A 25948-nucleotide genomic window follows, 5' to 3' on the forward strand; every position below is an offset into this window, starting at 1 on the left:
GTATGCAACATCACTGGAAAGTGACTTGATATCTACTGTGCCAAAGCGATTTAGAGTTGTTAAACGTGAGTGATGATGAGTGTGTTGATATAACAGTAATATTGTCAAAATTCCTCTTTTAAAAACCATCAGAATTGGATAAAAAAAAAGGTTATGTAAGCCTACATATTAGGCAATAATTAAGAGTAGGCAAAGTGATCGTATCAGGCAAAAAATTATATCAATTGTTTTACCATTTCAACAGATGTTGTACAGTCACATTCACCGTGGTTAGTTAGTTGCAAATAATGGGGATTATGTCAATGAGCGTCATAACAATCTTTCCTTTGCGGTACCTCAAACTGTCGTGATTACCAGCTAAAATAAATAAAATTTATCTCAGAATGTTTATTTAACTAGGCAAGTTAGTTAAGAACAAATTCTTACTGACAATGATGGCCTACCACCCCGGCCAAACCCTCCCTTAACCCGGACGACGATGGGCCAATTGTGCGCCGCCCTATGGGACTCCCGATCACAGCCGGTTGTGACACAGCCTGGGAATGAGCCAGGGTCTGTAGTGACGCCTCTAGCACTGCAATGCAGTGCCTTGGACTGCTGCGCCACTCGGAATAGAACAGGTGTAGACCTTACCGTGAAATGCTTAGTTAATTTAGTAAATATTTTCTTAACCAACAACGCAGTTCACGAAATAGAGTTAAGGGCTTGTAAGTAAAGTAACAAAATAACGAGGCTATATACAGGGGGTACCGGTACCGAGTCAATGTGCAGGGGTACAGTTTAGTCAAGGTAATTTGTACATGTAGATAGGGGGTGAAGAGGACTATGCATAGATAATAAACAGCGAGTAGCAGCAGTGTAAAAACAAAAAGGGGGGTGGGTCAACAGTCCGGGTGGCCATTTGATAAATTGTTCAGCAGTCTTATGGCTAGTCTTCAAACAGGTTTTAACAAGATTCCAGGGACCTCTTCTGAAATGCTTTGTGGATACAGGCCCTGGATATTCAGTTTTTTTTTTTTACCCATATTTAACCCCTTTTGGGGGGGGAGCACTAAAGTACTTTAAACATTTTTAAACCGGTACCAGGTTACCTTGTGAAGCTTGTGGCTGTTGTGGAGCAAAACAACCAACATGTAGCCTACGTGTTCGTGAGCGCTTTCGATGGTGGGGTCATATTAATTAGTACCCTAAACCGGTTAGTTCGTTTGGCACATTAGCGGTACTGACATCAGACAAGTCCCGTGGGGCTCAGTGTCAGCGAAAAGGGATTTCATGTCACCAAGGAGGAACATTTGTGGACACCCAAATGGGGTATTGGAGTGCTCAGTTATCAATGGCACCAGATGAATGTATTTCCCATACTGTATTCATTTTTAGGTTGCATCTAACAGCGTTTCTTATCCTCTGCATAATTTGTGTGGGTTGAGTTGCTGTGTTGAATAGACTATTTTTGGAATCATCCTGGCTTTTGTGAATTTCAACCAATGTGAAGAAGACAACTCATAATACATGCAATTGATTTGTGAGTTTATCTATTGAATGTAATAGCTGTATTATTACGGCATTACATGTAATAATATTGTAGCTTATTGGCTCTAAGTAGGGAGAACAACTGTTGATAAATGATTGCCTTTTAAATCATAGATATTAATTCAAATGATTGGGGAAGAGGAAAACTGTCTAAAAAACATTTATTTTAAAATAATCATTATATATTTTCTTACATTCACAAATATTCATTGATGTTGGCATCCATTATTGCAATTGGTACAGACTCCTTTGGTATGGACTGTTTACATGCTTATAGTGACATACCATGCTGAATCAACCAAAATCAATTAAGTCTTCTTCCTGAATTACATCCTTCTGTCCCCTTCTCAACCAATCAGCAATCAGCTCCTTCACCTCCTTGCCAAAGTCCTCGTGCAGTTCGCTAAACTCCACCTTGGGTCCTGACCCAGTCACTGACCACTCCCCTTGGGGCGGGGCTGGGACATTAATAGGCACAACATTTGCATTTCTCTTGGGCCAGAGTTTTGGAGATCTCTTATTGGTTGGTTTAGAGGAAATGGGAGGAATTTGTAGCATTTGATTTGTGCTAAAGCTATGCCCGGCTCCCACACCTGGCCCTAGGTACTGTGAAAGGTTTGCGGTCCCAGAGTTCAGCCAAATCAGCGACTGAGTTGGCCTCTCTGTGTTTGGGCCAGCCAGTGTAGACTGCTGGGATGGGTCATCAGGAAATGCTTTCATGGCCTCTGTGGAAGGAGGAAGGAGTGACTAAGAAAAAAGGTGTGAGGACATTCATGGACACGTTTTCATCAAACACCATTCATGGACACTTTTTCATAAAACACAGCTGAACATTGATGAAGGTGCTTTGCATATGTAAAACCATCACGTGTATAAGTAGCGGGAACCACTAACTCATAAGTACATTTCAACGCGGTCACCAATCCTGATCCTGTAGATATTTAGGACGTGCAGAGTTTTATTCCAGCCCAGCACTAAAACACTTGATTCAACTAAATCGGGGACTTGATGATTAGTTGAATCCGGTTATTTACCTACTAGCTCTCAATGAGCTTGACCACTTGTCTTCCAGCTACTCTCATGACCAGGCAAACACCTTGTTGATGTATCTACTCCCAATTATCTAGCTTGCCTAGTGCTGGAATGGAACAAAATCCTGCACCCATTCACCTTTGTACTGTTTCTCCAGATCCATGACCAGCGCGGCCAGGTAGCCGTGGTTGGCCGACAGCAGGGCCCTGATCCAGCTCTCCTGGCTGGGCTGGTCCTCTGCGGCTAGCTTGTAGGTGCGCAGGCCCGGTTCACCGCTCCACACCAGCGAAAAGGCAAACTGTTCTTCAGACTCGCACAGCTGCACTGAGCAGCCCTCCAAAACAATGACGCCAAGCAGGTCGCGGTGGTTGGGCCGGTCCTTGTAGAAGAGCAGGTTTGCCTTCAGCATGAACCAGCGCTTCTGATAGGAAGTGTTTCTCTCACCCTGTATGTAATGGTACAATGGGATGTTTAGTCAAAACAATCTGTTGTTCCAACAGGTCTGATGTCAGTATCAGACGTATGCAAATAGTTATTGTAGTTGAATCATTCTGAATTAAAAATAAATATGTACATTATTTCATTTTCCTTAAATCTAGCACAAATGAACATATCTGGCATTAGTACTGTATTAAAAAATATCTTTATCATATAAAAAAATACCAATAAAAACTAGTTTACTTCATGTGCAGGCCTGAATAGGCACTCTTCCCGTTCCAAGCTCAGCCTACACAGTCAAATACGTGCGCCTGTGCAGTTCATTGCTCAATTGTCACTGAGGGGGTTTCGACTAGGCTGAACCGGGGTGCACCAGGTCATGGCCCGTCAAAGTTGCACTTCTGCTTTATCCCAACCGCTCCGAAAGACACACATACAGTGCCTTCAGAAAAGTACTTTACTTTTTCCACATTTTGTTGGGTTACAGCCTGAATTTTAAATGGATTAAATTGAGATTTTGTGTCACTGGCCTACTCACAATAAGATCAGGAGTAAAAATGTGCTTAACAAATCACATAAGTTGCATGGACTCACTCTGTGTGCAATAATAGTGTTTAACATGATTTTATGACTACCTCAGTTCTGTACCCCACACATATATTTATCTGTAAGGCACCTTAGTCAAGTACTGAATTTTAAACACAGATTCAACCACAAAAACCAGGAAAGTTTTCCAATGCCTTGCAAAGGGCACCTGTTGGTTTAAATTATATATATATATATATATATATATATATATATATATATATATATATATATATATATATATATATATATATATATATAAGGGCACCTGTTGGTTTAAATTATATATATATACAGTGGGGAGAACAAGTATTTGATACACTGCCGATTTTGCAGGTTTTCCTACTTACAAAGCATGTAGAGGTCTGTAATTTTTATCACAGGTACACTTCAACTGTGAGAGACGGAATCTAAAACAAAAATCCAGAAAATCACATTGTATGATTTTTAAGTAATTAATTTGCATTTTATTGCATGACATAAGTATTTGATCACCTACCAACCAGTAAGATTTCCGGCTCTCACAGACCTGTTAGTTTTTCTTTAAGACGCCCTCCTGTTCTCCACTCATTACCTGTATTAACTGCACCTGTTTGAACTCGATACCTATATAAAAGACACCTGTCCACACACTCAATCAAACAGACTCCAACCTCTCCACAATGGCCAAGACCAGAGAGCTGTGTAAGGACATCAGGGATAAAATTGTAGACCTGCACAAGGCTAGGATGGACTACAGGACAATAGGCAAGCAGCTTGGTGAGAAGGCAACAACTGTTGGCGCAATTATTAGAAAATGGAAGAAGTTCAAGATGACGGTCAATCACCCTTGGTCTGGGGCTCCATGCAAGATCTCACCTCGTGGGGCATCAATGATCATGAGGAAGGTGAGGGATCAGCCCAGAACTACACGGCAGGACCTGGTCAATGACCTGAAGAGAGCTGGGACCACAGTCTCAAAGAAAACCATTAGTAACACACTACGCCGTCATGGATTAAAATCCTGCAGCGCACGCAAGGTCCCTCTGCTCAAGCCAGCGCATGTCCAGGACCGTCTGAAGTTTGCCAATGACCATCTGGATGATCCAGAGGAGGAATGGGAGAAGGTCATGTGGTCTGATGAGACAAAAATATAGCTTTTTGGTCTAAACTCCACTCGCCGTGTTTGGAGGAAGAAGAAGGATGAGTACAACCCCAAGAACACCATCTCAACCGTGAAGCATGGAGGTGGAAACATCATTCTTTGGGGATGCTTTTCTGCAAAGGGGACAGGGCGACTGCACCGTATTGAGGGGAGGATGGATGGGGCCATTTATCGCGAGATCTTGGCCAACAACCTCCTTCCCTCAGTAAGAGCATTGAAGATGGGTCGTGGCTGGGTCTTCCAGCATGACAACGACCCGAAACACACAGCCAGGGCAACTAAGGAGTGGCTCCGTAAGAAGCATCTCAAGGTCCTGGAGTGGCCTAGCCAGTCTCCAGACCTGAACCCAATATAAAATCTTTGGAGTTAGCTGAAAGTCCGTATTGCCCAGCGACAGCCCCCAAACCTGAAGGATCTGGAGAAGGTCTGTATGGAGGAGTGGGCCAAATCCCTGCTGCAGTGTGTGCAAACCTGGTCAAGAACTACAGGAAATGTATGATCTCTGTAATTGCAAACAAAGGTTTCTGTACCAAATATTAAGTTCTGCTTTTCTGATGTATCAAATACTTATTTCATGCAATAAAATGCAAATTAATTACTTAAAAATCATACAATGTGATTTTCTGGATATTTGTTTTAGATTCTGTCTCTCACAGTTGAAGTGTACCTATGATAAAAATTACAGACCTCTACATGCTTTGTAAGTAGGAAAACCTGCAAAATCGGCAGTGTATCAAATACTTGTTCTCCCCACTGTATATATATATATATATATATATATATATATATATATATATATATATATATATATAATTTAAACCAACAGGTGCCCTTTGCAAGGCAAAGTATCTTTGTAGTGACTGGGTGTATTGATACACCATCCAAAGTGTAATTAATAACTTCACCATGCTCAAAGGGATATTCAATATATATATATATATATTGAATATCCCTTTGAGCATGGTGAAGTTATTAATTACACTTTGGATGGTGTATCAATACACCCAGTCACTACAAAGATACAGGCGTCCTTCCTTACTCAGTTGCCAGAGAGGAAGGAAACCACTTAGCGATTTCACCATGAGGCCAATGGTGACCATGAGGCCAATGGTGACTTTAAAACAATTACTTTAATGGCTGTGATAGGAGAAAACTGAGGATGGATCAACAACATTGTAGTTACTCCGCAATACTAACCTAAATTAAAGAGCGAAATGGAAGACTGTACAGAAAACAAATATTCCAAACATGTATCCTGTTTGCAATAAGGCACTTAAGTAAAACTGCAAACAAATTGGCAAATAAATTAACTTTATGTCCTGGATACAAAGCGTTATGATTGGTGCAAATCCGTCACATGACATCACAGAGTACCACCATATTTTCAAGCATGGTGGTGGCTGCATAATGTTATGGAAATACTTGTCATCGGCAAGGACTTGGGAGTAAAAAAAAAATTACATTTGTGGAATAAAGCTAAGCACAGGCAAAATCCTAGAGGAAAACCTGGTTCAGTCTGCTTTCCAACAGACACATTCACCTTTCAGCAGGTCAATAACCTAAAACACAAGTCCAAATATACACTGGAGTTGCTTACCAAGACAACATTGAATGTTCTTAAATTGTTCTTAAATGTTCTTAAAAGACTGAATGGCTGTCTAACAATGATCAACAACCAACTAGACATAGCTTGAATCTTTTTTTAAAGATAATGCGCAGATATTGTACAATCCAGGTGTGCAAAGCTCTTAGAGACTTACCAAGAAAGACAGCTGTAATCGCTGCCAAATGTGATGTATTGTCTCAAGGGTGTGAATACCTACGTAAATTCGATATTTATGCATTTCATTTTCAACACATTTGCAAACATTTCTAAAAACAGGTTTTCATTTTGTCATTGGAATATGTTCCGGGATTCATCCAATGGAATTCATCCAATGGAAACCAATGGAATATGTTCCGGGATTCATCCAATGGCATTGAGGAGTACACCATATCAGTCACCGGCTTCAACGACGTCGTCCCCACAATGACCGTAGGTACAGATCCAAACCAGAAGCCATGGATTACAGGAAAAATCTTAGCTAAAGTCAAAGAGCTGCCGCTTTCAAGAAGCGGGACACTAATCCGGACACTTATAAGAAATCCTGCTATTCCCTCAGATGAACCATCAAACAGTCAATGCGTCAATACAGGACTAAGATTGAAACCTACTACACCGGCTCTGACACTCGTCAGATATGACAAACTATTACGGACTACAAAGGGAAACCCAGCCATGAGCTGCCCAGGGACGCGAGCCTACGAGCTAAATGCCTTTAATGCTCACTTCGAGGCAAGCAACACTGAAGCATGCATGAGAGCACCAGCTGTGCCGGACAACTGTGTGATCACGCTGTCCATAGCCGTTGTGAGCAAGACCTTTAAACAGGTCAACATTCACAAGGCCGAGGGGCCAGACGGCTTACCAGGACATGTACTCAGAGCATGTGCGGACCAACTGGCATATGTCTTCACTGATATTTTCAACCTCTCCCTGACCGAATCTGTAATACCTACATGTTTCAAGCAGACCACCATAGTCCCTGTGCCGCCCAAGAAAGCGAAGGTGAGAGCTACGCCCCTTTGCACTCATGTCGGTGACCATGATGTGCTCTGAAAGGTTGGTCATGGCTCGCATTACCATCATCCCAGAAACCCTATACCCACTCCAATTCGCATACCACCCCAACAGATGATGCAATCTCAATCACATTCCACACTGCCCTTTCCCACCTGGACAAAAGGAGCAACTATGTGAGAATGCTTTTCATTGACTACAGCTCAGCATTCAACACCATAGTGCCCTCAAAGCTCATCACTAAGCTAAGAACCCTGAGATTAAATAACTCCCTCTGCAACTGGATCCTGGACTTGATGACTGGCCTCCCCCAGGTGGTATGGGTAGGCAACAACACATCTGCCACACTGATCCTCAACACGGGGGCCCCTCAGGGGTGCGTGCTTAGTCCCCTCCTGTACTCCCTGTTCACCCACGACTACGTGTCCAAACACGACTCCAACACTATCATTACGTTTGCTGACGACACAACAGTGGTAGGCCTGATCACCGACAACGATGAGACAGCCTATAGGGAGGTGGTCAGAGAACTGGCAGTGTGGTGCCAGGACAACAACCCCTCCCTCAATGTGTGCAAGACAAAGGAGCTGATCGTGGACTACAGGAAAAGGAGGACCAAACACACCCCCATTCACATCGACAGGGCTGTAGTGGAACGCGACGAGAGTTTCAAGTTCCTTGGTGTCCACATCACCAACAAACTATTATGGTCCAAACACACCAAGAGAGTCGTGAAGAGGGCACGACAACACCTTGTCTCCCTCAGTAGACTGAAAAGATTTAGCATGGGTCCCCAGATCCTCAAAAAGTTCTACAGCTGCACCATTGAGAGCATCCTGACCGGTTGCATCACTGCCTGGTATGGGAACTGCTCGGCATCCGACTAAGGCACTACAGAGGGTAGTGCGTATGGTGCGTATATCACCAACTACTTCTCAGATAGAGATCAGTGTGTCAAATCGGAGGGCCTGTTGTCCGGACCTCTGGCAGTCTCTATGGGGGAGCCACAGGGCTCAATTCTCGGGCCGACTCTTTTCTCTGTATATATCAATGATGTCGCTCTTGCTGCTGGTGATTCTCTAATCCACCTCTACGCAGACGACACCATTCTGTATACATCTGGCCCTTCTTTGGACACTGTGCTAACAAACCTCCAAACGAGCTTCAATGCCATACAACACTCCTTCCGAGGCCTCCAACTGCTTTAAAATGCAAGTAAAACTAAGTGCATGCTCTTCAACCGATTGCTGCCTGCACCCTCCCGCCCGACAAGTATCACTACTCTGGACGGTTCTGACTTAGAATATGTGGACAACTACAAATACCTAGGTGTCTGGTTAGACTGTAAACACTCCTTCCAGACTCACATTAAGCATCTCCAATCCAAAATTAAATATAGAATTGGCTTCCTATTTCACAACAAAGCCTCCTTCACTCATGCTGCCAAACATACCCTCCGTAAAACTGACTATCCTACCGATCCTTGACTTTGGCGATGTCATTTACAAAATAGATCCCAACACTCTACTCAGCAAACTGGATGTAGTCTATCACAGTGCCATCTGTTTTCTCACCAAATCCCCATATACTACCCACCACTGCGACCTGTATGCTCTCGTTGGCTAGCCCTCACTACATACTCGTCGCCAAACCCACCGGCTCCAGGTCATCTATAAGTCTATGCTAAGTAAAGCCCCACCTTACCTCAGCTCACTGGTACAAATAGCAACACCCACACGTAGCACACGGTCCAGCAGGTATATTTCACTGGTCATCCCCAAAGCCAACACTTACTTTGGCCGCCTTTCCTTCCAGTTCTCTGCTGCCAATGACTGGAACGGATTGCAAAAATCACTGAAGCTGGAGTCTTATATCTCCCTCTCTAACTTTAAGCATCAGCTGTCAGAGCAGCTTACCGATCACTGCACTTGTACACAGCCAATCTGTAAATAGCACACCCAACTACGTCATCCCCATATTGTTATCTATACTCTTGCTCTTTGGCACCCCAGTATCTCTACTTGCACATCATCATCTGCACATTGATCACTCCATTGATCACTCTATGGCCTATTTACTGCCTTACCTCCCTACTCTTCTACATCTGCACACACTGTACATAGATTTTTCTATTGTGTTATTGACTGTGCATTTGTTTATGTGTAACTCTGTGTTGTTGTCGCACTGCTTTGCTTTATCTTAGCCAGGTCGCAGTTGTAAATGAGAACTTGTTCTCAACTGGCCTACCTGGTTAAATAAAGGTGAATAAAGGCCACTAACAATGAAAAGAAATGTCTTTAAAAATGGAAGGCAGTTGGGAGGAGGCAAGATCAGGTGGGACCATTCTAGCCAATGAGAGGGCAGACACGCGTGTGAACAACAGGCACAACGGTTTCCACTAGTTACCACAGCCACAAAGTCAAAATTGGCTATTTCGTTTTTTAAAAATTATATAAACAAAAATGTGCTTTTTGGTTTCAATTTAAGGTTAGGGTTAGGCATAACACATTTTAAGAAGTTAAATTGTAGAAATAGGTGGACTTTATAACTGTGGCAACTAGTGACGACCAGGCACAACTCCAGAATAAAGTAATTTTTCTCAAAGTTACCAGGATGTCACGTGTCCGACTTACATCAATAGACTCTTAACAACCTAATCATTACGAAACTTCTATTCGATCAAATAAGCCATATATAATTCGACAATCTGACAAAAATTCCTCGCTTCGTGAGCGAAAAAAAGCCGCCTGCTGGAGAAGACAGATTTTGGGCACAGTTATCACCTCTCGCTTCGCATCTTCCTCTCTGGCATCACTGCTTGTGACTGCATCTCATGCAACTCCTTCCCTGATAAATATTTTAGTCCCAGGAACCAATCTGCCGCATCCACAATAATGACCATCTTCTTGGACTTTCCCTCCACTTTAGCCGTCCCAATGATCACTGTTACAATAAAAAAAAAAAACACAAAGTCCACCTTTACATGTAACATCCTTGGATCCTGCTGGTAGAAGCCAACTCTGCAGTCTGCATTGAATGCTTACCCAACACCATGGAGTCCTTAGGAGTACTTTTAGTTCCCTCCACCCTTTTGATAGCCTCAGCATATGAAATGCTCTAGACGACCCTGACTTTGGCATCTTCATTATGTTTTGACCTCGTCAGGCACTCCAAAAATGTACTACATGCTTTCCACCACAGTTGCAACACTTTGCAGCTTCTTCAAAAAAATTCACCATGAGCTTCTTTTCCACAACTTCTACATCTTGGATTCCTCCACCTGCAGACACTCTCTACATGTCCAAACATTCTACACAGTTTACACTGCAACTGCCTGGAAATAAAAGCTCTTACGGTAAAGTGCACATACCCCAGCTTCATTCGGGTCAGGAGGGACTCCACATCAAAAAACAAGAATAGACCAGCTCTTCTCTTTCTTGCCATTGAGCCAACAATTCATCCTCCATGCATCAACCACTCCAAGAACACTCATCAGCTCCTCAATGCCCACTCCCTCCGAGACTCCAGCAATTACTCCCTTGACAGTTTCTCTTCTCCTTAGCTCTGCATGGCCATCAATTCGCCTGATACCCAACACACGCTTCCTCTGTTCAGCAGAAACACAAAAAAGCAAGACCAGCCCACTCCTCGTGACCCCCACCGACTCCACACCTCTCTCTACCATCTTAAATACTTCTAACGGATTTGACAATTCAGTCCCCAATTCTCCCAGGATCCAGACTCACAACAGATATGAGGTATTCTCAACATTAGGAGTCTTCTTTCCAATCCTAACTTTGCTTCTTTTCCCATTATTTTGGACAGAGGTCCATTCTTCCTTATTTCCACTGCTATCCGATTCATATTCCACATCCCCCTCTGCCATCCTTCCTTAATCAGTGTGCCCTCATCTTCTCCTGATGTGCTATCATATTCCATTGTTTCCCATCTCTGAGCACACCTGCCCTAACATTTCATCATGCTTAGGGTCATGTATAGAAATGCAGGGCAGGCCATTATTTTGGCTACCATGGCTATGCTCCCATAGGATGAAAATGCCCCTATCCACAGGGCTTGAGTGGTCACTGAATGGTTTGATGAGCATGAAAGCGATGTAAACCATATGCCATGGTCGTCTCTGTCACCAGATCTCAACCCAATTGAACACTTATGGGAGACCCTGGAGTGGCGCCTGAGACGCGGTTTCCACCACCATCAACAAAACACCAAATGTAAGAGTAAGAGTTGGAGACACTTGTGGAATCTATACCAAGGTGCATTGAAGACTTTCTGGCTCGTGCTGGCCCAACGCCCTATTAAGTCATGTTGGTGTTTCCTTTATTTTTGGTAGCTACCTAAAGTTAAATCTAGACTTGGTTTCCTCTATCACCCCAGCTGCCAAACTAACATGATCATCCTACCCATGCTAGATTACGGAGACATAATTTATAGATGGGCAGGTAAGGGTGCTCTCGAGCGGCTAGATGTTCTTTACCATTCGGCCATCAGATTTGCCACCAATGCTCCTTATAGGACACATCACTGCACTCTATACTCCTCTGTAAACTGGTCATCTCTGTATACCCGTCGCAAGACCCACTGGTTGATGCTTATTTATAAAACCGTCTTATGCATCACTCCCCCATATTTGAGATAGCTACTGCAGTCCTCATCCTCTACATACACCCGTTCTGCCAGTCACATTCTGTTAAAAGTCCCCAAAACACACAGATCCCTGGGTCGCTCCTCTTTTCAGTTTGCTGCAGCTGCGACTGGAACGAGCTGCAACAAACACTCAAACTGGAGTTTTATCTCAATCTCTTCATTCAAAGACTCAATCATGGACACTTTTACTGACAGTTGTGGCTGCTTTGTGTGATGTATTGTTGTCTCTACCTTCTTGGTCTTTGTGCTGTTGTCTGTGCCCAGTAATGTTTGTACCATGTTATGTTGCTACCATGTTGTTGTTTTGTGTTGCTGCCTTGCTGTGTTGTTGTCTTAGGTCTATCTTTATGTAGTGTTGTCTCTCTTGTTGTGATGTGTGTTTTGTTCTATATTTATATTGTATTTATTTATTTTTTCTAATCATAGGCCCCGTCGCCACAGGAGGCCTTTTGCCTTTTGGTAGGCAGTCATTGTAAATAAGAATTTGTTCTTAACTGACTTGCCTAGTTAAATAAAGGTCAAATAAAATTTAAATAAATTTAAAAAGTCACTTCGTTTTGCCCTGACTTCACCATTGGCTTTGAATGGGAATTTGATACACCTAATTTAGTCAATCTGCAATTAAAAGGCAAGGTTAACAAGCAAAGGATTATGATAGCTGAAATTATAGAATATACAAGTTAGTCTGTAAGACATGCAGAAAGGCGTGTTATCGGGTCACCTTTTTATACAGGTATCCTTCTTTGTCGACGGGTGAGCTGCACGACTGAAAATGAGTGAGGATCTTCCCAGTAATCTTCATCTCAACACCATGCTTTTACCATAGGAGTAGCTGAGTTGGGCTACATAAAAACAAGGAAGTTAGTAGGGCACCCACCACATCACTGCAGCACATTCTCTCACTGCGGACTTTAACTTGGCAAAAAAATATTCAAATGTTTTTGAATTATCGAATAATTTTTTTGTCTAATGATTTAACGCCATATGCGTTTGAACTTTGAGATAATAATACAAAGTTCGCATACTTCATTGCCGTGATGGTGAAATGACGCATCTTTACGAATATTAGGCTTATTCAATATGCGCAAATTCATTCGCTCGATTGTTTAGCTACCGTTCACAATCCGTAATTATTATATACAATTGTAATGCTTTGTTGCAGCTATGGGGATCCGTAAAACAAAAACGCATAGGCTACTGTAGCGTTCATCATGAGAAATCCCCTTAACGTATCTGCTTCCGCATTTTTAAAATAAAGGCAAATGGAAGTTTTGTAATATTATTGGGCTAAGAAGTCGAAGGCTACTTCTCTTCATCGAGAGGAACTCGGATGAGTATGCCTAGTAAAAGAGCATAGGGTAAATGAGGTTGTTTACTCACCTCTCTGTAGAATAACGTGTAAAGGCTCACCAGGTATTGGCTAGATGGGATACAGTTGTTGTCAAATTGACGTAAAAATAAAATGTTGCATTTTAGCTAACCCTAACCCTTTTCATAACCTTAACCTAATTCTCATAATCTGTTACGTTAATTATCCTAACCTGCTACAAAAAGTCCATTGTGACATAAACTGTATCCATTCTAGACAAAACCGTCCTACCAGCTCCTTGGGTGTTGTCAAACACTTCCTGGTAACTAAGGTGAGCGCTCAACTGAGCACATCGTCCAGGTCAGCGCCTCATAGGTAACATGGACCACGCCCCTCAACTGTATGCTGATAAAGCCAGGGGTGTAAAGTTTTTAATAAGTAAAAATACTTTGAAGTACTTCTTAAGTCGTTTTTTGGGGTACCTATACTTTACTATATATATATTTTTTTTTACAACTTTTACTCCACTACATTGCTAAAGAAAATATATACTTTTTACTGCCATATATTTTCCCTGACACCCAAAAGTACCTCTTACATTTGGAATGCTCTGGCAGGACAGCAATATGGACCAATTCACACACCTATCAATATAATGCGTTGTCATCTCTACTGCCTCAGATCTGGCGCAATCACTAAACACAAATATTGGGCTTGTAAATTATGTGTGTTGGAAGTGTGTCCTTGTCTGTCTGTAAAAAATAAAATGTTGCAATCTGGTTTGCTTAAATTTGATGTATTACTTTTACTCAAGTGTGACAATTGAGTACTTTTTCCACCACCATACATAAGTACATTTTAAAACCAGATACTTTTACTCAAGTAGTATTTTACTGGGTGACTCACTTTTACTTGAGTCATTTTCTTTTAAGGCATCTTTACTTTCACTCAAGTATGACCATTGGGTAATTTTTTCACCACTGAAGCCAGCATTGGATTGAATTAACTGTATTCACAATGTCAGGTCACACTAGATCTGAGGTCATGTTGATAAGGGACTCCTTTGTCATGGGGATGTATACCCCATTGTCTTCTCTGTTGGTTTATGCAAATCTCATCAACCCCCATACAATCTTGTTGTAGCCTATGAAATCATACTAGGTGTTTATTACATTTACATTTTACATTTAAGTCATTTAGCAGACGCTCTTATCCAGAGCGACTTACAAATTGGTGCATTCACCTTATGATATCCAGTGGAACAACCACTTTACAATAGTGCATCTAACTCTTTTAAGGGGGGGGGGGTTAGAAGGATTACTTTATCCTATCCTAGGTATTCCTTAAAGAGGTGGGGTTTCAGGTGTCTCCGGAAGGTGGTGATTGACTCCGCTGACCTGGCGTCGTGAGGGAGTTTGTTCCACCATTGGGGTGCCAGAGCAGCGAACAGTTTTGACTGGGCTGAGCGGGAACTGTACTTCCTCAGAGGTAGGGAGGCGAGCAGGCCAGAGGTGGATGAACGCAGTGCCCTTGTTTGGGTGTAGGGCCTGATCAGAGCCTGAAGGTACGGAGGTGCCGTTCCCCTCACAGCTCCGTAGGCAAGCACCATGGTCTTGTAGCGGATGCGAGCTTCAACTGGAAGCCAGTGGAGAGAGCGGAGGAGCGGGGTGACGTGAGAGAACTTAGGAAAGTTGAACACCAGACGGGCTGCGGCGTTCTGGATGAGTTGTAGGGGTTTAATGGCACAGGCAGGGAGCCCAGCCAACAGCGAGTTGCAGTAATCCAGACGGGAGATGACAAGTGCCTGGATTAGGACCTGCGCCGCTTCCTGCGTGAGGCAGGGTCGTACTCTGCGAATGTTGTAGAGCATGAACCTACAGGAACGGGTCACCGCCTTGATGTTAGTTGAGAACGACAGGGTGTTGTCCAGGATCACGCCAAGGTTCTTAGCACTCTGGGAGGAGGACACAATGGAGTTGTCAACCGTGATGGCGAGATCATGGAACGGGCAGTCCTTCCCCGGGAGGAAGAGCAGCTCCGTCTTGCCGAGGTTCAGCTTGAGGTGGTGATCCGTCATCCACACTGATATGTCTGCCAGACATGCAGAGATGCGATTCACCACCTGGTTATCAGAGGGGGGAAAGGAGAAGATTAATTGTGTGTCGTCTGCATAGCAATGATAGGAGAGACCATGTGAGGATATGACAGAGCCAAGTGACTTGGTGTATAGCGAGAATAGGAGAGGGCCTAGAACAGAGCCCTGGGGGACACCAGTGGTGAGAGCACGTGGTGCGGAGACAGATTCTCGCCACGCCACCTGGTAGGAGCGACCTGTCAGGTAGGACGCAATCCAAGCGTGGGCCGCGCCGGAGATGCCCAGCTCGGAGAGGGTGGAGAGGAGGATCTGATGGTTTATCCTTTGAACTGTACAATTTAGTTATAGATTTGTGATAGTTTCTGAATGTGTTGCAATTGCCTCAAATGCACACATAATGGAAATGACTTAGATGAAACTGCTTATGTTAATGTTGATTGCGGAAACAGTCATGGGAAATAATTCCATACAGTGTTAAATGCCATGTACTATCCTCACGGGTTTGTAATAAAGTAAAGGCACATGCTTATCTTGTGTCTATTTCATTGTCTGAGTAGTGACTGACCACCAAACACTATAAGGCTGTGTTTACACGGGCAGTCCAATGCTGATTTTTTTTCACTATTTGAGCAAAAGCTGCCTGTGTAAACACAGCCTAAGAGTTGCACAATTCCCCACTCTAAGACTAGTGCTATTTTGTAACACGAGGTAGGCCTATCTTTATGACGATTATAACGTTAGAGCATGACATTCTGAGATGAACACTAAAATAACCCTGTTCCTGTTTTGTCCCAACTAGCCCCCACACCAACTAAGCTAATTGATCAGTTCAATGATTGACTAAACTCAACACACCTGAGCCCTATACTAGCCTGCTCCGGGTCAGGCGAACGCCATTTATCCTGAAAGGTTGCGTCATCATCCCCTTCATTTGAGGAAAATTACGGATTAAATATTCTAATCCAATGTTTGTGTTAAATGGTAATGTTAATACCTATCAAATTTAGTAATGACAGAAAGCATTTGAAATTTCACACGGTAAAACATTTTGTATGAATTAATACAATTATTGTATCGATAGGAGGGGGGAAAGGTGCTCATGCATTAATACGCACACCAAAACCGGCATTAACGATAATAAAATAAAGACCGCACTTCTAAAATACCTTTCACACCATAGCCTGCTAAATTTGCAAGCTAACCTTCATTTAATTTTGAAAATGAACAAATGAAAATGTGTCTGTTTCAGCATTCTCAACGAAGATTTCGACATGCACACGCAGTTATAAACCGTCTAGATTTAACAGTAGGCAGGCGATCAATATACACCGTCATTACGGAAACCATCTAGCGTAAGAACCGAACAGAAGCAAACAAACGGGGCGGGACCTACCTGAATCTGTCCAATAGGAAGTCTTGAGTTTTCCGTTTTCAAAACAGAAACAGCATAATTACATCCCTGGCTAGCTTTAGAAAACCATGAGTAGATCCAGCTTCATTCGTAGTATATCCGAAGAGGAAGAGAGGCCGAACTCGGAGGAAAACCTGTCTCTCTCTAGCAGGAGTTGTTTTTTCATTGTTTCGCCCACCAAGCAAGAACTTTCATAATACTGAATTTTTTTTATCATGCATATTCATGTCATGAGGCTAGTAGCATAGCATCTCTCTCCATTGAATACTGGCCGTTGATGTCAACAAACCACATCGAATATTAAGAAATAGATTACAATAATGGGCTGTATCCACCAATTCAAAGAAAGGATAGGCAGGAGCTAGACAGACACCGTGCTGCTTCGTGAACGACGACTTCCATTGTTAGGGTGGAAAGACATGTCAGTATCTCCATACTCTTTGGTATACCAGGTAGGTTGAAACAAAAATATTACATGCGTGAGTCACTACAGGACCTAGGTTGCCTACTCCTCTGCATTAGAGGTTGCAAGCCTGTTCAATTCATTCTATTTCTATGTTCTGACAGATAGAAAGAGAGTCTTGTCCCAAGTCCTCAGTTTGCTCACTTCTCTCTTTAATCATCATGAACACAATGTTGTAATGCTAGATATTTGTCACACAACATCCAAGCCTTCCTGTATGTGTACAGAGGAGATAAATGTTTCAGTGTACAAAACATTATTTTGTTGCTCACACCATACTCTCTTATTCAAAAGCCAGTGATAAGAGGTTTGCCTATTGAATAATGAACACTCCAGTGGATCAAAGGTATGCCATCCACTAATGGTCAAAATACATGTTACCCATTGACTAAATCGATAACCTGAATAAACCAGCCAATCCACCCACGAGTATGACCCAATCACTTTACTTTTTCAGCACTGCAGATCTTATGTTAATTTCAGTACCACGCACTGCACGTGCATTCATATAGCCATTCATATGCACTGTATGTGCATTTTATATAGTTTTTTCTCAAAAGATTGCTTTGAACGCCTAGTTCGACTGTTGATCTCTCCATGCCTGCTGCAGGTGTAAGGTCTCTCCGATGTGGATCTTCTGATGCCTCTTTAGGTTCTCCCCACGGCTGAAGCTCTTGCCGCACTGGCCGCAATAGTATGGCTTCTCCCCTGTGTGGACCCTTTTGTGCTTTTTGAGGTCCCCGGCCTGACTGAAACACCGACCGCACTGAAGGCAGCAGTAGGGTTTCTCGCCCGTGTGACAGCGCTGGTGGATACGCAGGTTCCCCACCCGGCTGAACGTCTTGCCGCACACAAAGCAGCTGTGCGGCTCATCCCTCCTGAAGTGTTGCCTATGGTGTTTCCTCCCGTCCCTGCTGTTTTTCCCAAACCCAAACCTCCTCCCGACGCTGTTGTGACTGGAGTGGACGAATACGAGTTCATTATATGGTCCAGTGCTCACATGAGACTTGTGAGCATTCGTTGTTGGGTCGTAGCGTGTGGAATTGCAGCTTAAATCGACACAATCAAAGGTCTCCGGGATAGTCAACGGTTCGGGTGCTGAGCACTCGGTGAGCTCGGGTTCCGTCTTGATAACAGTCAGATTGATGCCAAGCTGGGTGTTTCCCTGTGAAGTGCTATTCAAGTCTGAGTGCGAGTCATTTTTCACACCCTGAGGCACGTGGACCAAAACGGCTTCATCTGATTGCTGTGCCACCCCCTCGTGATGCCCGGGTAAGGTTAAGGTAAAGTTACACTCTGTCTCATAGTGTGCTGACTGATCCAGCTCCAGTGCATTGTACTCCTCCTCCTCCTGCCTTAGTCTCACAGTCTGCTCGAAGGTGAGCGCTGGTTTCTCATCTACCTGTGTGGGCTCTGGGCTGTCCTGCCTCAGACTAGGGCTCCAACCCTGCTCTGACGGTTTCTCGATGGCCGCTCTTCCATGGCCACCAGTTGCAGGAAATGTTGCAAGTTTAGCAGCTGCAAAACAAAACGATGAAAGGGTGAACTTGAGCAAGCAGCAGAAAATGCCATCTTATTGATTTGATTATGTTGGCCAGCCACCCACCACCGAGACACTATCCTGACTCACCTGTGTTCTCTCTCTTCATCTTGTCCTGCATTTCCTGCAGTCTTCTCCTCAGACTCTCATTCTCTCTCTGAGTTCTGGCTGTTTTCTCCTGGTACTCTGACACAGTCTCTTTCACCACCTCCAGAACCTCATGCACTGCCACCGTCAGCAGCTTCGCCACACGGGCATTCAGACGCTCAATTTTGGACATCCTGAAAGGAACATAAACAGAGGAGTCTGCTGGTCTGGACCAAAAACTATTGCATTACTTTCATTTGATGATAAGCAAACAGTGCAGTGTCAATTCACCTGCCACTAGATATTGATAGGAGGGATTGACTGTTATTGAATGACATATTGAACAGCTTATCCAATTCGAACAGAAAGCTCAACCAATGAGAATGCTCATTGGTTGGTCACCCTCTTTGGTTGTACCTCTGTAGTGTAGTGTTGCACGGTATACTGAAACTTCGATACTAGAACATGAAAAACGGTTCGGTACTAGAATTTGTTGCTTTCTGTACTTCTGTCAAATGTGTCTCACGTCGTATAATGATTGAGAAGATGAAGTCTATCAGCGCAGCCGATGTCCCCTTCTGCAGTGAGCGCACCGTTCATGCCTCTTACCTGCTCCATTTACTCATTGCTAGCTCCCCACTCATGCTGCACAGAAGTTACCACACTTGAATAATGCAACACGGCATGTAGAAACTGTTCGCAAAACAATGTCCATACAGGCTAGAAACCTACTACAATGCAAGAAGATACCGGTAGTTACCAGCTGTAATTGTAGGTTAACTTTTGTTGCTAGCTTACAGCTGAAGCTAACATCAAACAATTCACAACCCTAGTACTTTGTGATATAATGCAAATCATTATGCAAAATATGCTGAATTCAAAGCGGTGTCACCCAAAACTTTATTAATTCACTTAATCGTCTCTGCATCACATCCAAAGATACTTTCCCACCATCTGTAACGTCTCCCTCAACTGACTATATGGGCATATTTAATTTTTTTAATTTAATTTCACCTTTATTTAACCAGGTAGGCCAGTTGAGAACAAGTTCTCATTTACAACTGCGACCTGGCCAAGATAAAGCAAAGCAGTGCGACACAAACAACAGAGTTACACATGGAATAAACAAACGTACAGTCAATAACACAATAGAAAAAAATCTATATACAGTGTGTGCAAATGAGGTAAGATTAGGGAGGTAAGCAATAAATAGGCCATAGTGGCGAAGTAATTACAATTTAGCAATTAAACACTGGAGTGATAGATGTGCAGTAGATGAATGTGCAAGTAGAGATACTGGGGTGCAAAAGAGCAAAAATATTAATAAATAACAATATGGGGATGAGGTAGTTGGATGGGCTATTTACAGATGGCCTACATGCCTCGTCATGAATGACTTCATTAATGGATTTTATAAAAGTAGAGATTGTAAATGTTGATCAGTACAATAAAATAAGTCACAAATGGGAGGGAAACAGATTGTCATCTGTAGTCACATTTAATAATTTTAAAAGTATTTTCTTAAAACTGCATTGTTGGTTAAGGGCTTGTAAGTAAGCATTTCACTGTAAGGTCTACACTTGTTGTATTCGGTGACAATATTCGGTGACAAATACAATTGGATTTGAATAGTGAAAACATGCACAATAACTCAATGTATGCACTTACTCATTGAATATGCTTTCACCTGTATTGTGAATAGGCCGCCTAGGCCATCTTGATTTACCATGTTTACCAATAGAGATTTACCATTCAAATAAATTATTACCGTTATGTAGTTACATTGGTAAAAACAGTCAAATTAATTATGATTGTACAATTTATTAATTGATGCATACATGGCTGTCTCTGAAAAATGTTGACATCAAATTTAAAATGTAATGATATTGAACTCAAAAGATATCCAACGATAAAACAGAGCAGTAACGTTAGCTGAGTTATCCGTCTGGATCAAGTGCCATGGTATCGAGTTACTAAACCTGGTATCGAAAGAAATTCTGGTATCGTGATAACACACTCTAGTGGTGGAAACCCAGTCAGTGAGTAGGATACACTTTGTGTATGACACTCAAGTTTATACAAAAAAAAAATCAAACAATAGATACCTCTCTTTGTTGACCCTTATCCGCCGACTAGGTGTCCAAAACAACAGACAAGTTTGTATGGGGAATGGGCTAGCCAGCTAACGTTAACGCGTTAGTTAGCACAGTACACCACAGTCGCCAGGAAAACAACGTGTCCAACCTTTGGCTTACAACTTTTTAAAGTAATGTTGATAAAATGTACATTGTAAACGAAATAATCTTCGTATGAATACAGGTTAACTAATTGAACTAAGGTTCATGTTTTGATAGAAAAAAAACACGCAGCAGCAGCCTCCAAGTATGACGCCCGCTATGAAGCAGGTAGGAATAAGGAAGTACTTCCAGGTCACGGATATTTTTCGATGAGGTTTATAAGTGGTTGGCATCCAAAAAAAGCTTGCATTACCACCACCTACTAGACTGGAGTACAACTTCCTTAAACTTTGTTTAAAAATGTTTTTAAATAATAAAATAAACAAATAGTCTACACTTACTAAAACCCACTCCACTATTTAAAACTATTTAGTCCTACCTCAGGACCAACAGCCTGAAAGGATGGGACACTACCACACCACACAACACACCCTGTAACTCTTCTGACATCAAGTTTCGCACACCCAAATACCTCTCTGCAGCTGCCACCACCATTTTTTTGTGACTTACATTCCATCCCTGCAGTACAGTTGATAACCATTGCTATAAATGAAAAAAATCCAATCTTACTGAAACATATAACTCTTTTTGGCCTATCACTTTGTACTGGTACAGCTCTACTACTCACACCACTCCTCTCAGGATCTCTCCCCTTGACTCATCTTCCTCTACTTTCTTCACTGGCTCAGCATACGACAACTTCTGCAGTACTCTAACCCTGGAAACCTCAACCTGCCTCTCTCGCACCGGACATTTCTGATCCCCAGCCCCATGGGCACCCCTACAATTAACATATACCACTACTTTCCCCAATGCTACACATTCTTTTGTCTCATGCCCTTCTGCACACTTCTCACACCTAGGAACCTCCCTCCTACAGACTGCTGCCACATGCCTATGAGCTTAACACCTGTAACAACGTAATGTATTCGGCACAAAAGCTTGTACGAGATAACTTATATATCCTAACATCACTTTGTTGGGCAAAGACTCAACATCAAAACTCAAAAGGACAGACAATGACTCTTCTGTTTCACCACTCACACCACCCTGTCTGCGTCGCACCAAATGACTAGCGTCACAAAACCAGGTCACAGATTTTCTTCTTCTTTAAATTTGTATTAGTGGATCGCAACTAACTGAAAAGTGCATACACCACCACCTACTGTACGGGAGTGTGAGGATGATCACAGACTCCCAATGTAACAGGGTTGGTTATGTTTCCACTTGCCTCTAAAGAAATGTGTATTTAATGTTCAAGCATTCTTATTGGTTAGTTCAACACTGATGACAATAAGGTGTGTTGTGATTGGCCCCGCTTGCAGATAGGGGGAGATCGCAAACGTCAGGTCTTCCCAGTAGGAAAATGTGATGCAAGGGGTAGGTCACGTTCTGAATACTGTTTTCTATTTTCTATTTTACAATGTGTACAAGTTTGCTGTACATTACTGATTTATACATGTGTGGGTATATGGTACCTGTTAGGGATTGAGGGGCTTTCTGGGATGTGCTTTGACATATGATTGCTGTAAATAAGTGTGTTAGCTAACATACACCGATGTCATGGTCACATAAGCCACTGCTAACACAGTTGTCTTCATACTACAGATTTTGCCATCGACAGCCATCAATACTGTTACGCCTGCACAACTAACGTGCTGTTTCCCATTTAACAACAGGTATTTACACATGTTATATTTTGTATTGTATTTTTGTATTTTGTTCGCCCAGTAGGAAAATGTGATGCAAGGGATTTTGCCATCGACAGCCATCAATACTGTTAAGCCCTGCACAACTAACGTGCTGTTTCCCATTTAACAACAGAAATAAATGATGCTCAACTGGGACCACTGGCCGAAGTGATTTATTTTGAGAATACACAACGCATGGAGAGTATATTATACATCTGTTACACTGGTGCCGTGACTCGTCTTCGCCGGACGTCACGTGGAGGGATCGGAGACCCGGCTTCAAGAAGTACTGTGGTTGCTGATGCACGCCAGAGGCCTAGGTTTTGCATTCTGCAATTCATCTGTTTCGTCTACTGTTCTGGAAAGTGAATTCATTACACTTTGTGACACAAAAAGGGAAGGGAAGAAAAATTCCCCTACCATCTAACCTTACAACCAATAAAACCTCACCACTATTCCACTACCTGACCCTATCTGATCCTACACCAGGCCGGCATACTGGGAGGATGGGACATTATCGTTCAACACACCTTGTAACTCCTCTGCAGTAAAATATCATACACCCAAGTACTTCTCTGCTGCTGCCACAACAACATCTATTTTCTGTTTTTACATGCCATTTCTGCGGTACAGTTGATAACCATGGCTATGAACGCTAAGAAGTCAACCATACTGAAGCACATGTTATTTCGATCATTCCCCATTGGCCTCAGCCTACTCACAGAGAACCTCTTACATGCTGACCAGACCGGACGTGTCGCGGGCGCGAGCATAGCAAAATAAGTGTACACATACATGTTATTCAATCATTGCACCCACGCTGCTCGCACGCATTAGCAAGCATCTGCGTGGTCAGGCGCTAAAATAGAAATTGGTTCCATTTGTGACGCTCAGCAAGTCCTGCCTCTCCCATCTCCTCATTGGTTTTTAGGAGCAAATACCCACGTGCCATCTCCTCATTGGTTTTTAGGAGCATATACCCACGTGGGTGATTGAAAGATGAACTGAGGTCCACACTCCAGTCGGTTGTGGTAATGCACCTTTTAAAGTTGGTTGCCAACCGCCACATAAATTCCAAAGAAGAAGAAGCCTGAAGGAGGAAAGATTACTAGAAACAAACGTTTTCCCTTTTATCTGTGGATTAATTGGTGGAGTAGAGGACTTTGAGCATTTCAGGTAAAATAACAACCCAACGTTTATATCCCAGGAGAAATTAGCTAGCAACAGCTAGCTAGCTAAATGCCCATAAATGTTTAATGCTTTTCAACCTGTCCCCAAATTAATATAATTGGTTCAGAGTTTCTTTAGATATTTCAACCTGCGTGTCCTGATCGGTTTTGGAGTGGGGGGACAAAATCAACATGCGTGCGATGGAGCGTGCGTTCTACTTCTTCACTGTTTCCAGAAGGGTTTAGCATTAAAAAATAAATCTAAACATACACATACAAACGACAACATTACTAAATAAACTAAAGTTTAAAAAGTAACACAATAAAATAACAATAACAAGGCTATATACAGGGGCTACCAGTACCGAGTCAATGTGCAGGGGTACAGGCTAGTCGAGGTAATGGAAATAATTTGTACATGTAGGTAGGGGTAAAGTGACTATATATATATAATAAACAGCGAGTAGCAGCAGTGTAAAAACAAAGGGGGGTGGGGGGGCTAGAAGCTGTTGTTCAGCAGTCTTATGGCTTGGGGGTAGAAGCTGCTAAGGAGCCTTTTGGGCCTAGGCTTGGCGCTCCGGTACCGCTTGCCATGCGGTAGCAGAGAGAACAGTCTATGACTTGGGTGACTGGAGTCATTAACCATTTTTGGGGCCTTCCTCCGACACCGCCTAATATAGAGGTCCTGGATGGCAGGAAGATTGCCCGCATTGATGTACTGGGCCGTACGCACTACCCTTTGTAGCACTTTACGGTCAGATGCCGAAAAGTTACCATACCAGGTGGTGATGCAACCGGTCAGGATGCTCTGACGGTGTAACTGTAGAACTTTTTGAGGATCTAGGGACCCATGACAAATCTTTTCAGTCTCCTGAGGGGGAATAGGCTTTGTCGTGACTTCTTCACAACTGCCTTGTTGTGTTTGGACCATGATAGTTTGTTGGTGATGTGGACACTAATGAACTTGAAGCTCTCAACCCGCTCCACTGCAGCCCTGTCGATTTGAATGGGGGTGTGTTTGTCCCTCATTTTCCTATAGTCCAAGATCAGCTCCTTTGTCTTGCTCACGTTGAGGGAGAGGTTGTTGTCCTGGCACCACACTGCCAGGTCTCTGACCTCCTCCTTATAGGCTGTCTCATCGTTGTTGGTGATCAGGCCAACCACTGTTTTGTCGTCAGCAAACTTAATGATGGTGTTGGAGTCGTGCTTGACCATACAGTCATGGGTGAACAGGGAGTACAGGAGGGGAATAAGCACTCAGACCTGAGGGGCCCCCGTTTTGAGGATCAGCATGGCATATGTGTTGTTACCTACCCTTACCATCTGGGGGGCAGCCAATCAGGAAGTCCAGGATCCAGTTGCAGAGGGTGGGGTTTAGTCCCAGGGTCCTTAGCTTAGTGATGAGCTTTGTGTGCACTATGGTGTTGAACGCTGACTACAGTCAATTAACTTTATTTATTATTATTTATTTTCTTAACCTTTATTTCGCTAGGCAAGTCAGTTAAGAACAAATTCTTATTTACAATGACAGCCTACAGCGAGCAAACCCAGACAACGCTGGGCCAATTGTGCGCTGCCCTATGGGAGTCCCAATCACAGCTGCTTGTTATACAGCCTGGATTCGAACCAGGGTGTCTGTAGTGACGCCTCTAGCACTGAGATGCAGTGCCTTAGACTGCTACGCCACTCGGGAGCCCAACCATATAGGTGTTCCTTTTGTCCAGGTGGAAAAGGGCAGTGTGGAGTGCAATTGAGATTCTGTCATCTGTGGATCTGTTCAGGCGGTATGCGAATTGGAGTGGGTCTAGGGTTTCCCGGGATGTTGTTGATGTGAGCCATGACCAGCCTTTCAAAGCACTTCATGGCTACTGACGTGACTGCTACGGGGCGGTAGTCATTTAGGCAGGTTACCTTCACATTCTTGAGCATAGG

At 43.1% G+C, this 25948-nt stretch overlaps 2 protein-coding genes across 8 annotated transcripts; both read right to left on the bottom strand.

Moving 5' to 3' along the window:
• Positions 1 to 1674: 1674 nt before the first annotated feature.
• On the bottom strand, positions 1675 to 17382 carry LOC139570554 (sesquipedalian-1-like). 6 transcript variants are annotated; one of them, XM_071392511.1, is made up of 4 exons: positions 16812 to 16953; positions 12736 to 12856; positions 2701 to 3007; positions 1675 to 2255 (listed from the first exon to the last, which is right to left on the bottom strand). In XM_071392511.1, the coding sequence occupies exons 2-4, from the start codon at positions 12814 to 12816 to the stop codon at positions 1825 to 1827; spliced, it is 819 nt and encodes a 272-aa protein (XP_071248612.1). In that variant the 5' UTR covers positions 12817 to 12856; positions 16812 to 16953; the 3' UTR covers positions 1675 to 1824. The 6 variants fall into 6 exon arrangements, with proteins under 6 accessions (XP_071248612.1, XP_071248610.1, XP_071248611.1 ...); XM_071392509.1 differs by lacking the exon at positions 16812 to 16953 and adding an exon at positions 13395 to 13717; XM_071392510.1 differs by lacking the exon at positions 16812 to 16953 and adding an exon at positions 13040 to 13371.
• A 41-nt stretch (positions 17383 to 17423) lies between these two features.
• Positions 17424 to 21351, bottom strand: LOC139570553 (uncharacterized). Of its 2 annotated transcripts, XM_071392507.1 has the most exons (3): positions 21025 to 21351; positions 18923 to 19113; positions 17424 to 18810 (listed from the first exon to the last, which is right to left on the bottom strand). In XM_071392507.1, exons 2-3 carry the CDS (start codon positions 19110 to 19112, stop codon positions 17867 to 17869), a joined length of 1134 nt encoding a protein of 377 aa, XP_071248608.1. In that variant the 5' UTR covers position 19113; positions 21025 to 21351; the 3' UTR covers positions 17424 to 17866. The 2 variants fall into 2 exon arrangements, with proteins under 2 accessions (XP_071248608.1, XP_071248609.1); XM_071392508.1 differs by lacking the exon at positions 21025 to 21351 and having other exon boundaries at positions 18923 to 19256.
• Positions 21352 to 25948: the final 4597 nt, after the last annotated feature.

Source organism: Salvelinus alpinus, chromosome 3 (assembly GCF_045679555.1).
Source record: "Salvelinus alpinus chromosome 3, SLU_Salpinus.1, whole genome shotgun sequence".
Lineage (NCBI taxonomy): Eukaryota > Metazoa > Chordata > Actinopteri > Salmoniformes > Salmonidae > Salvelinus > Salvelinus alpinus.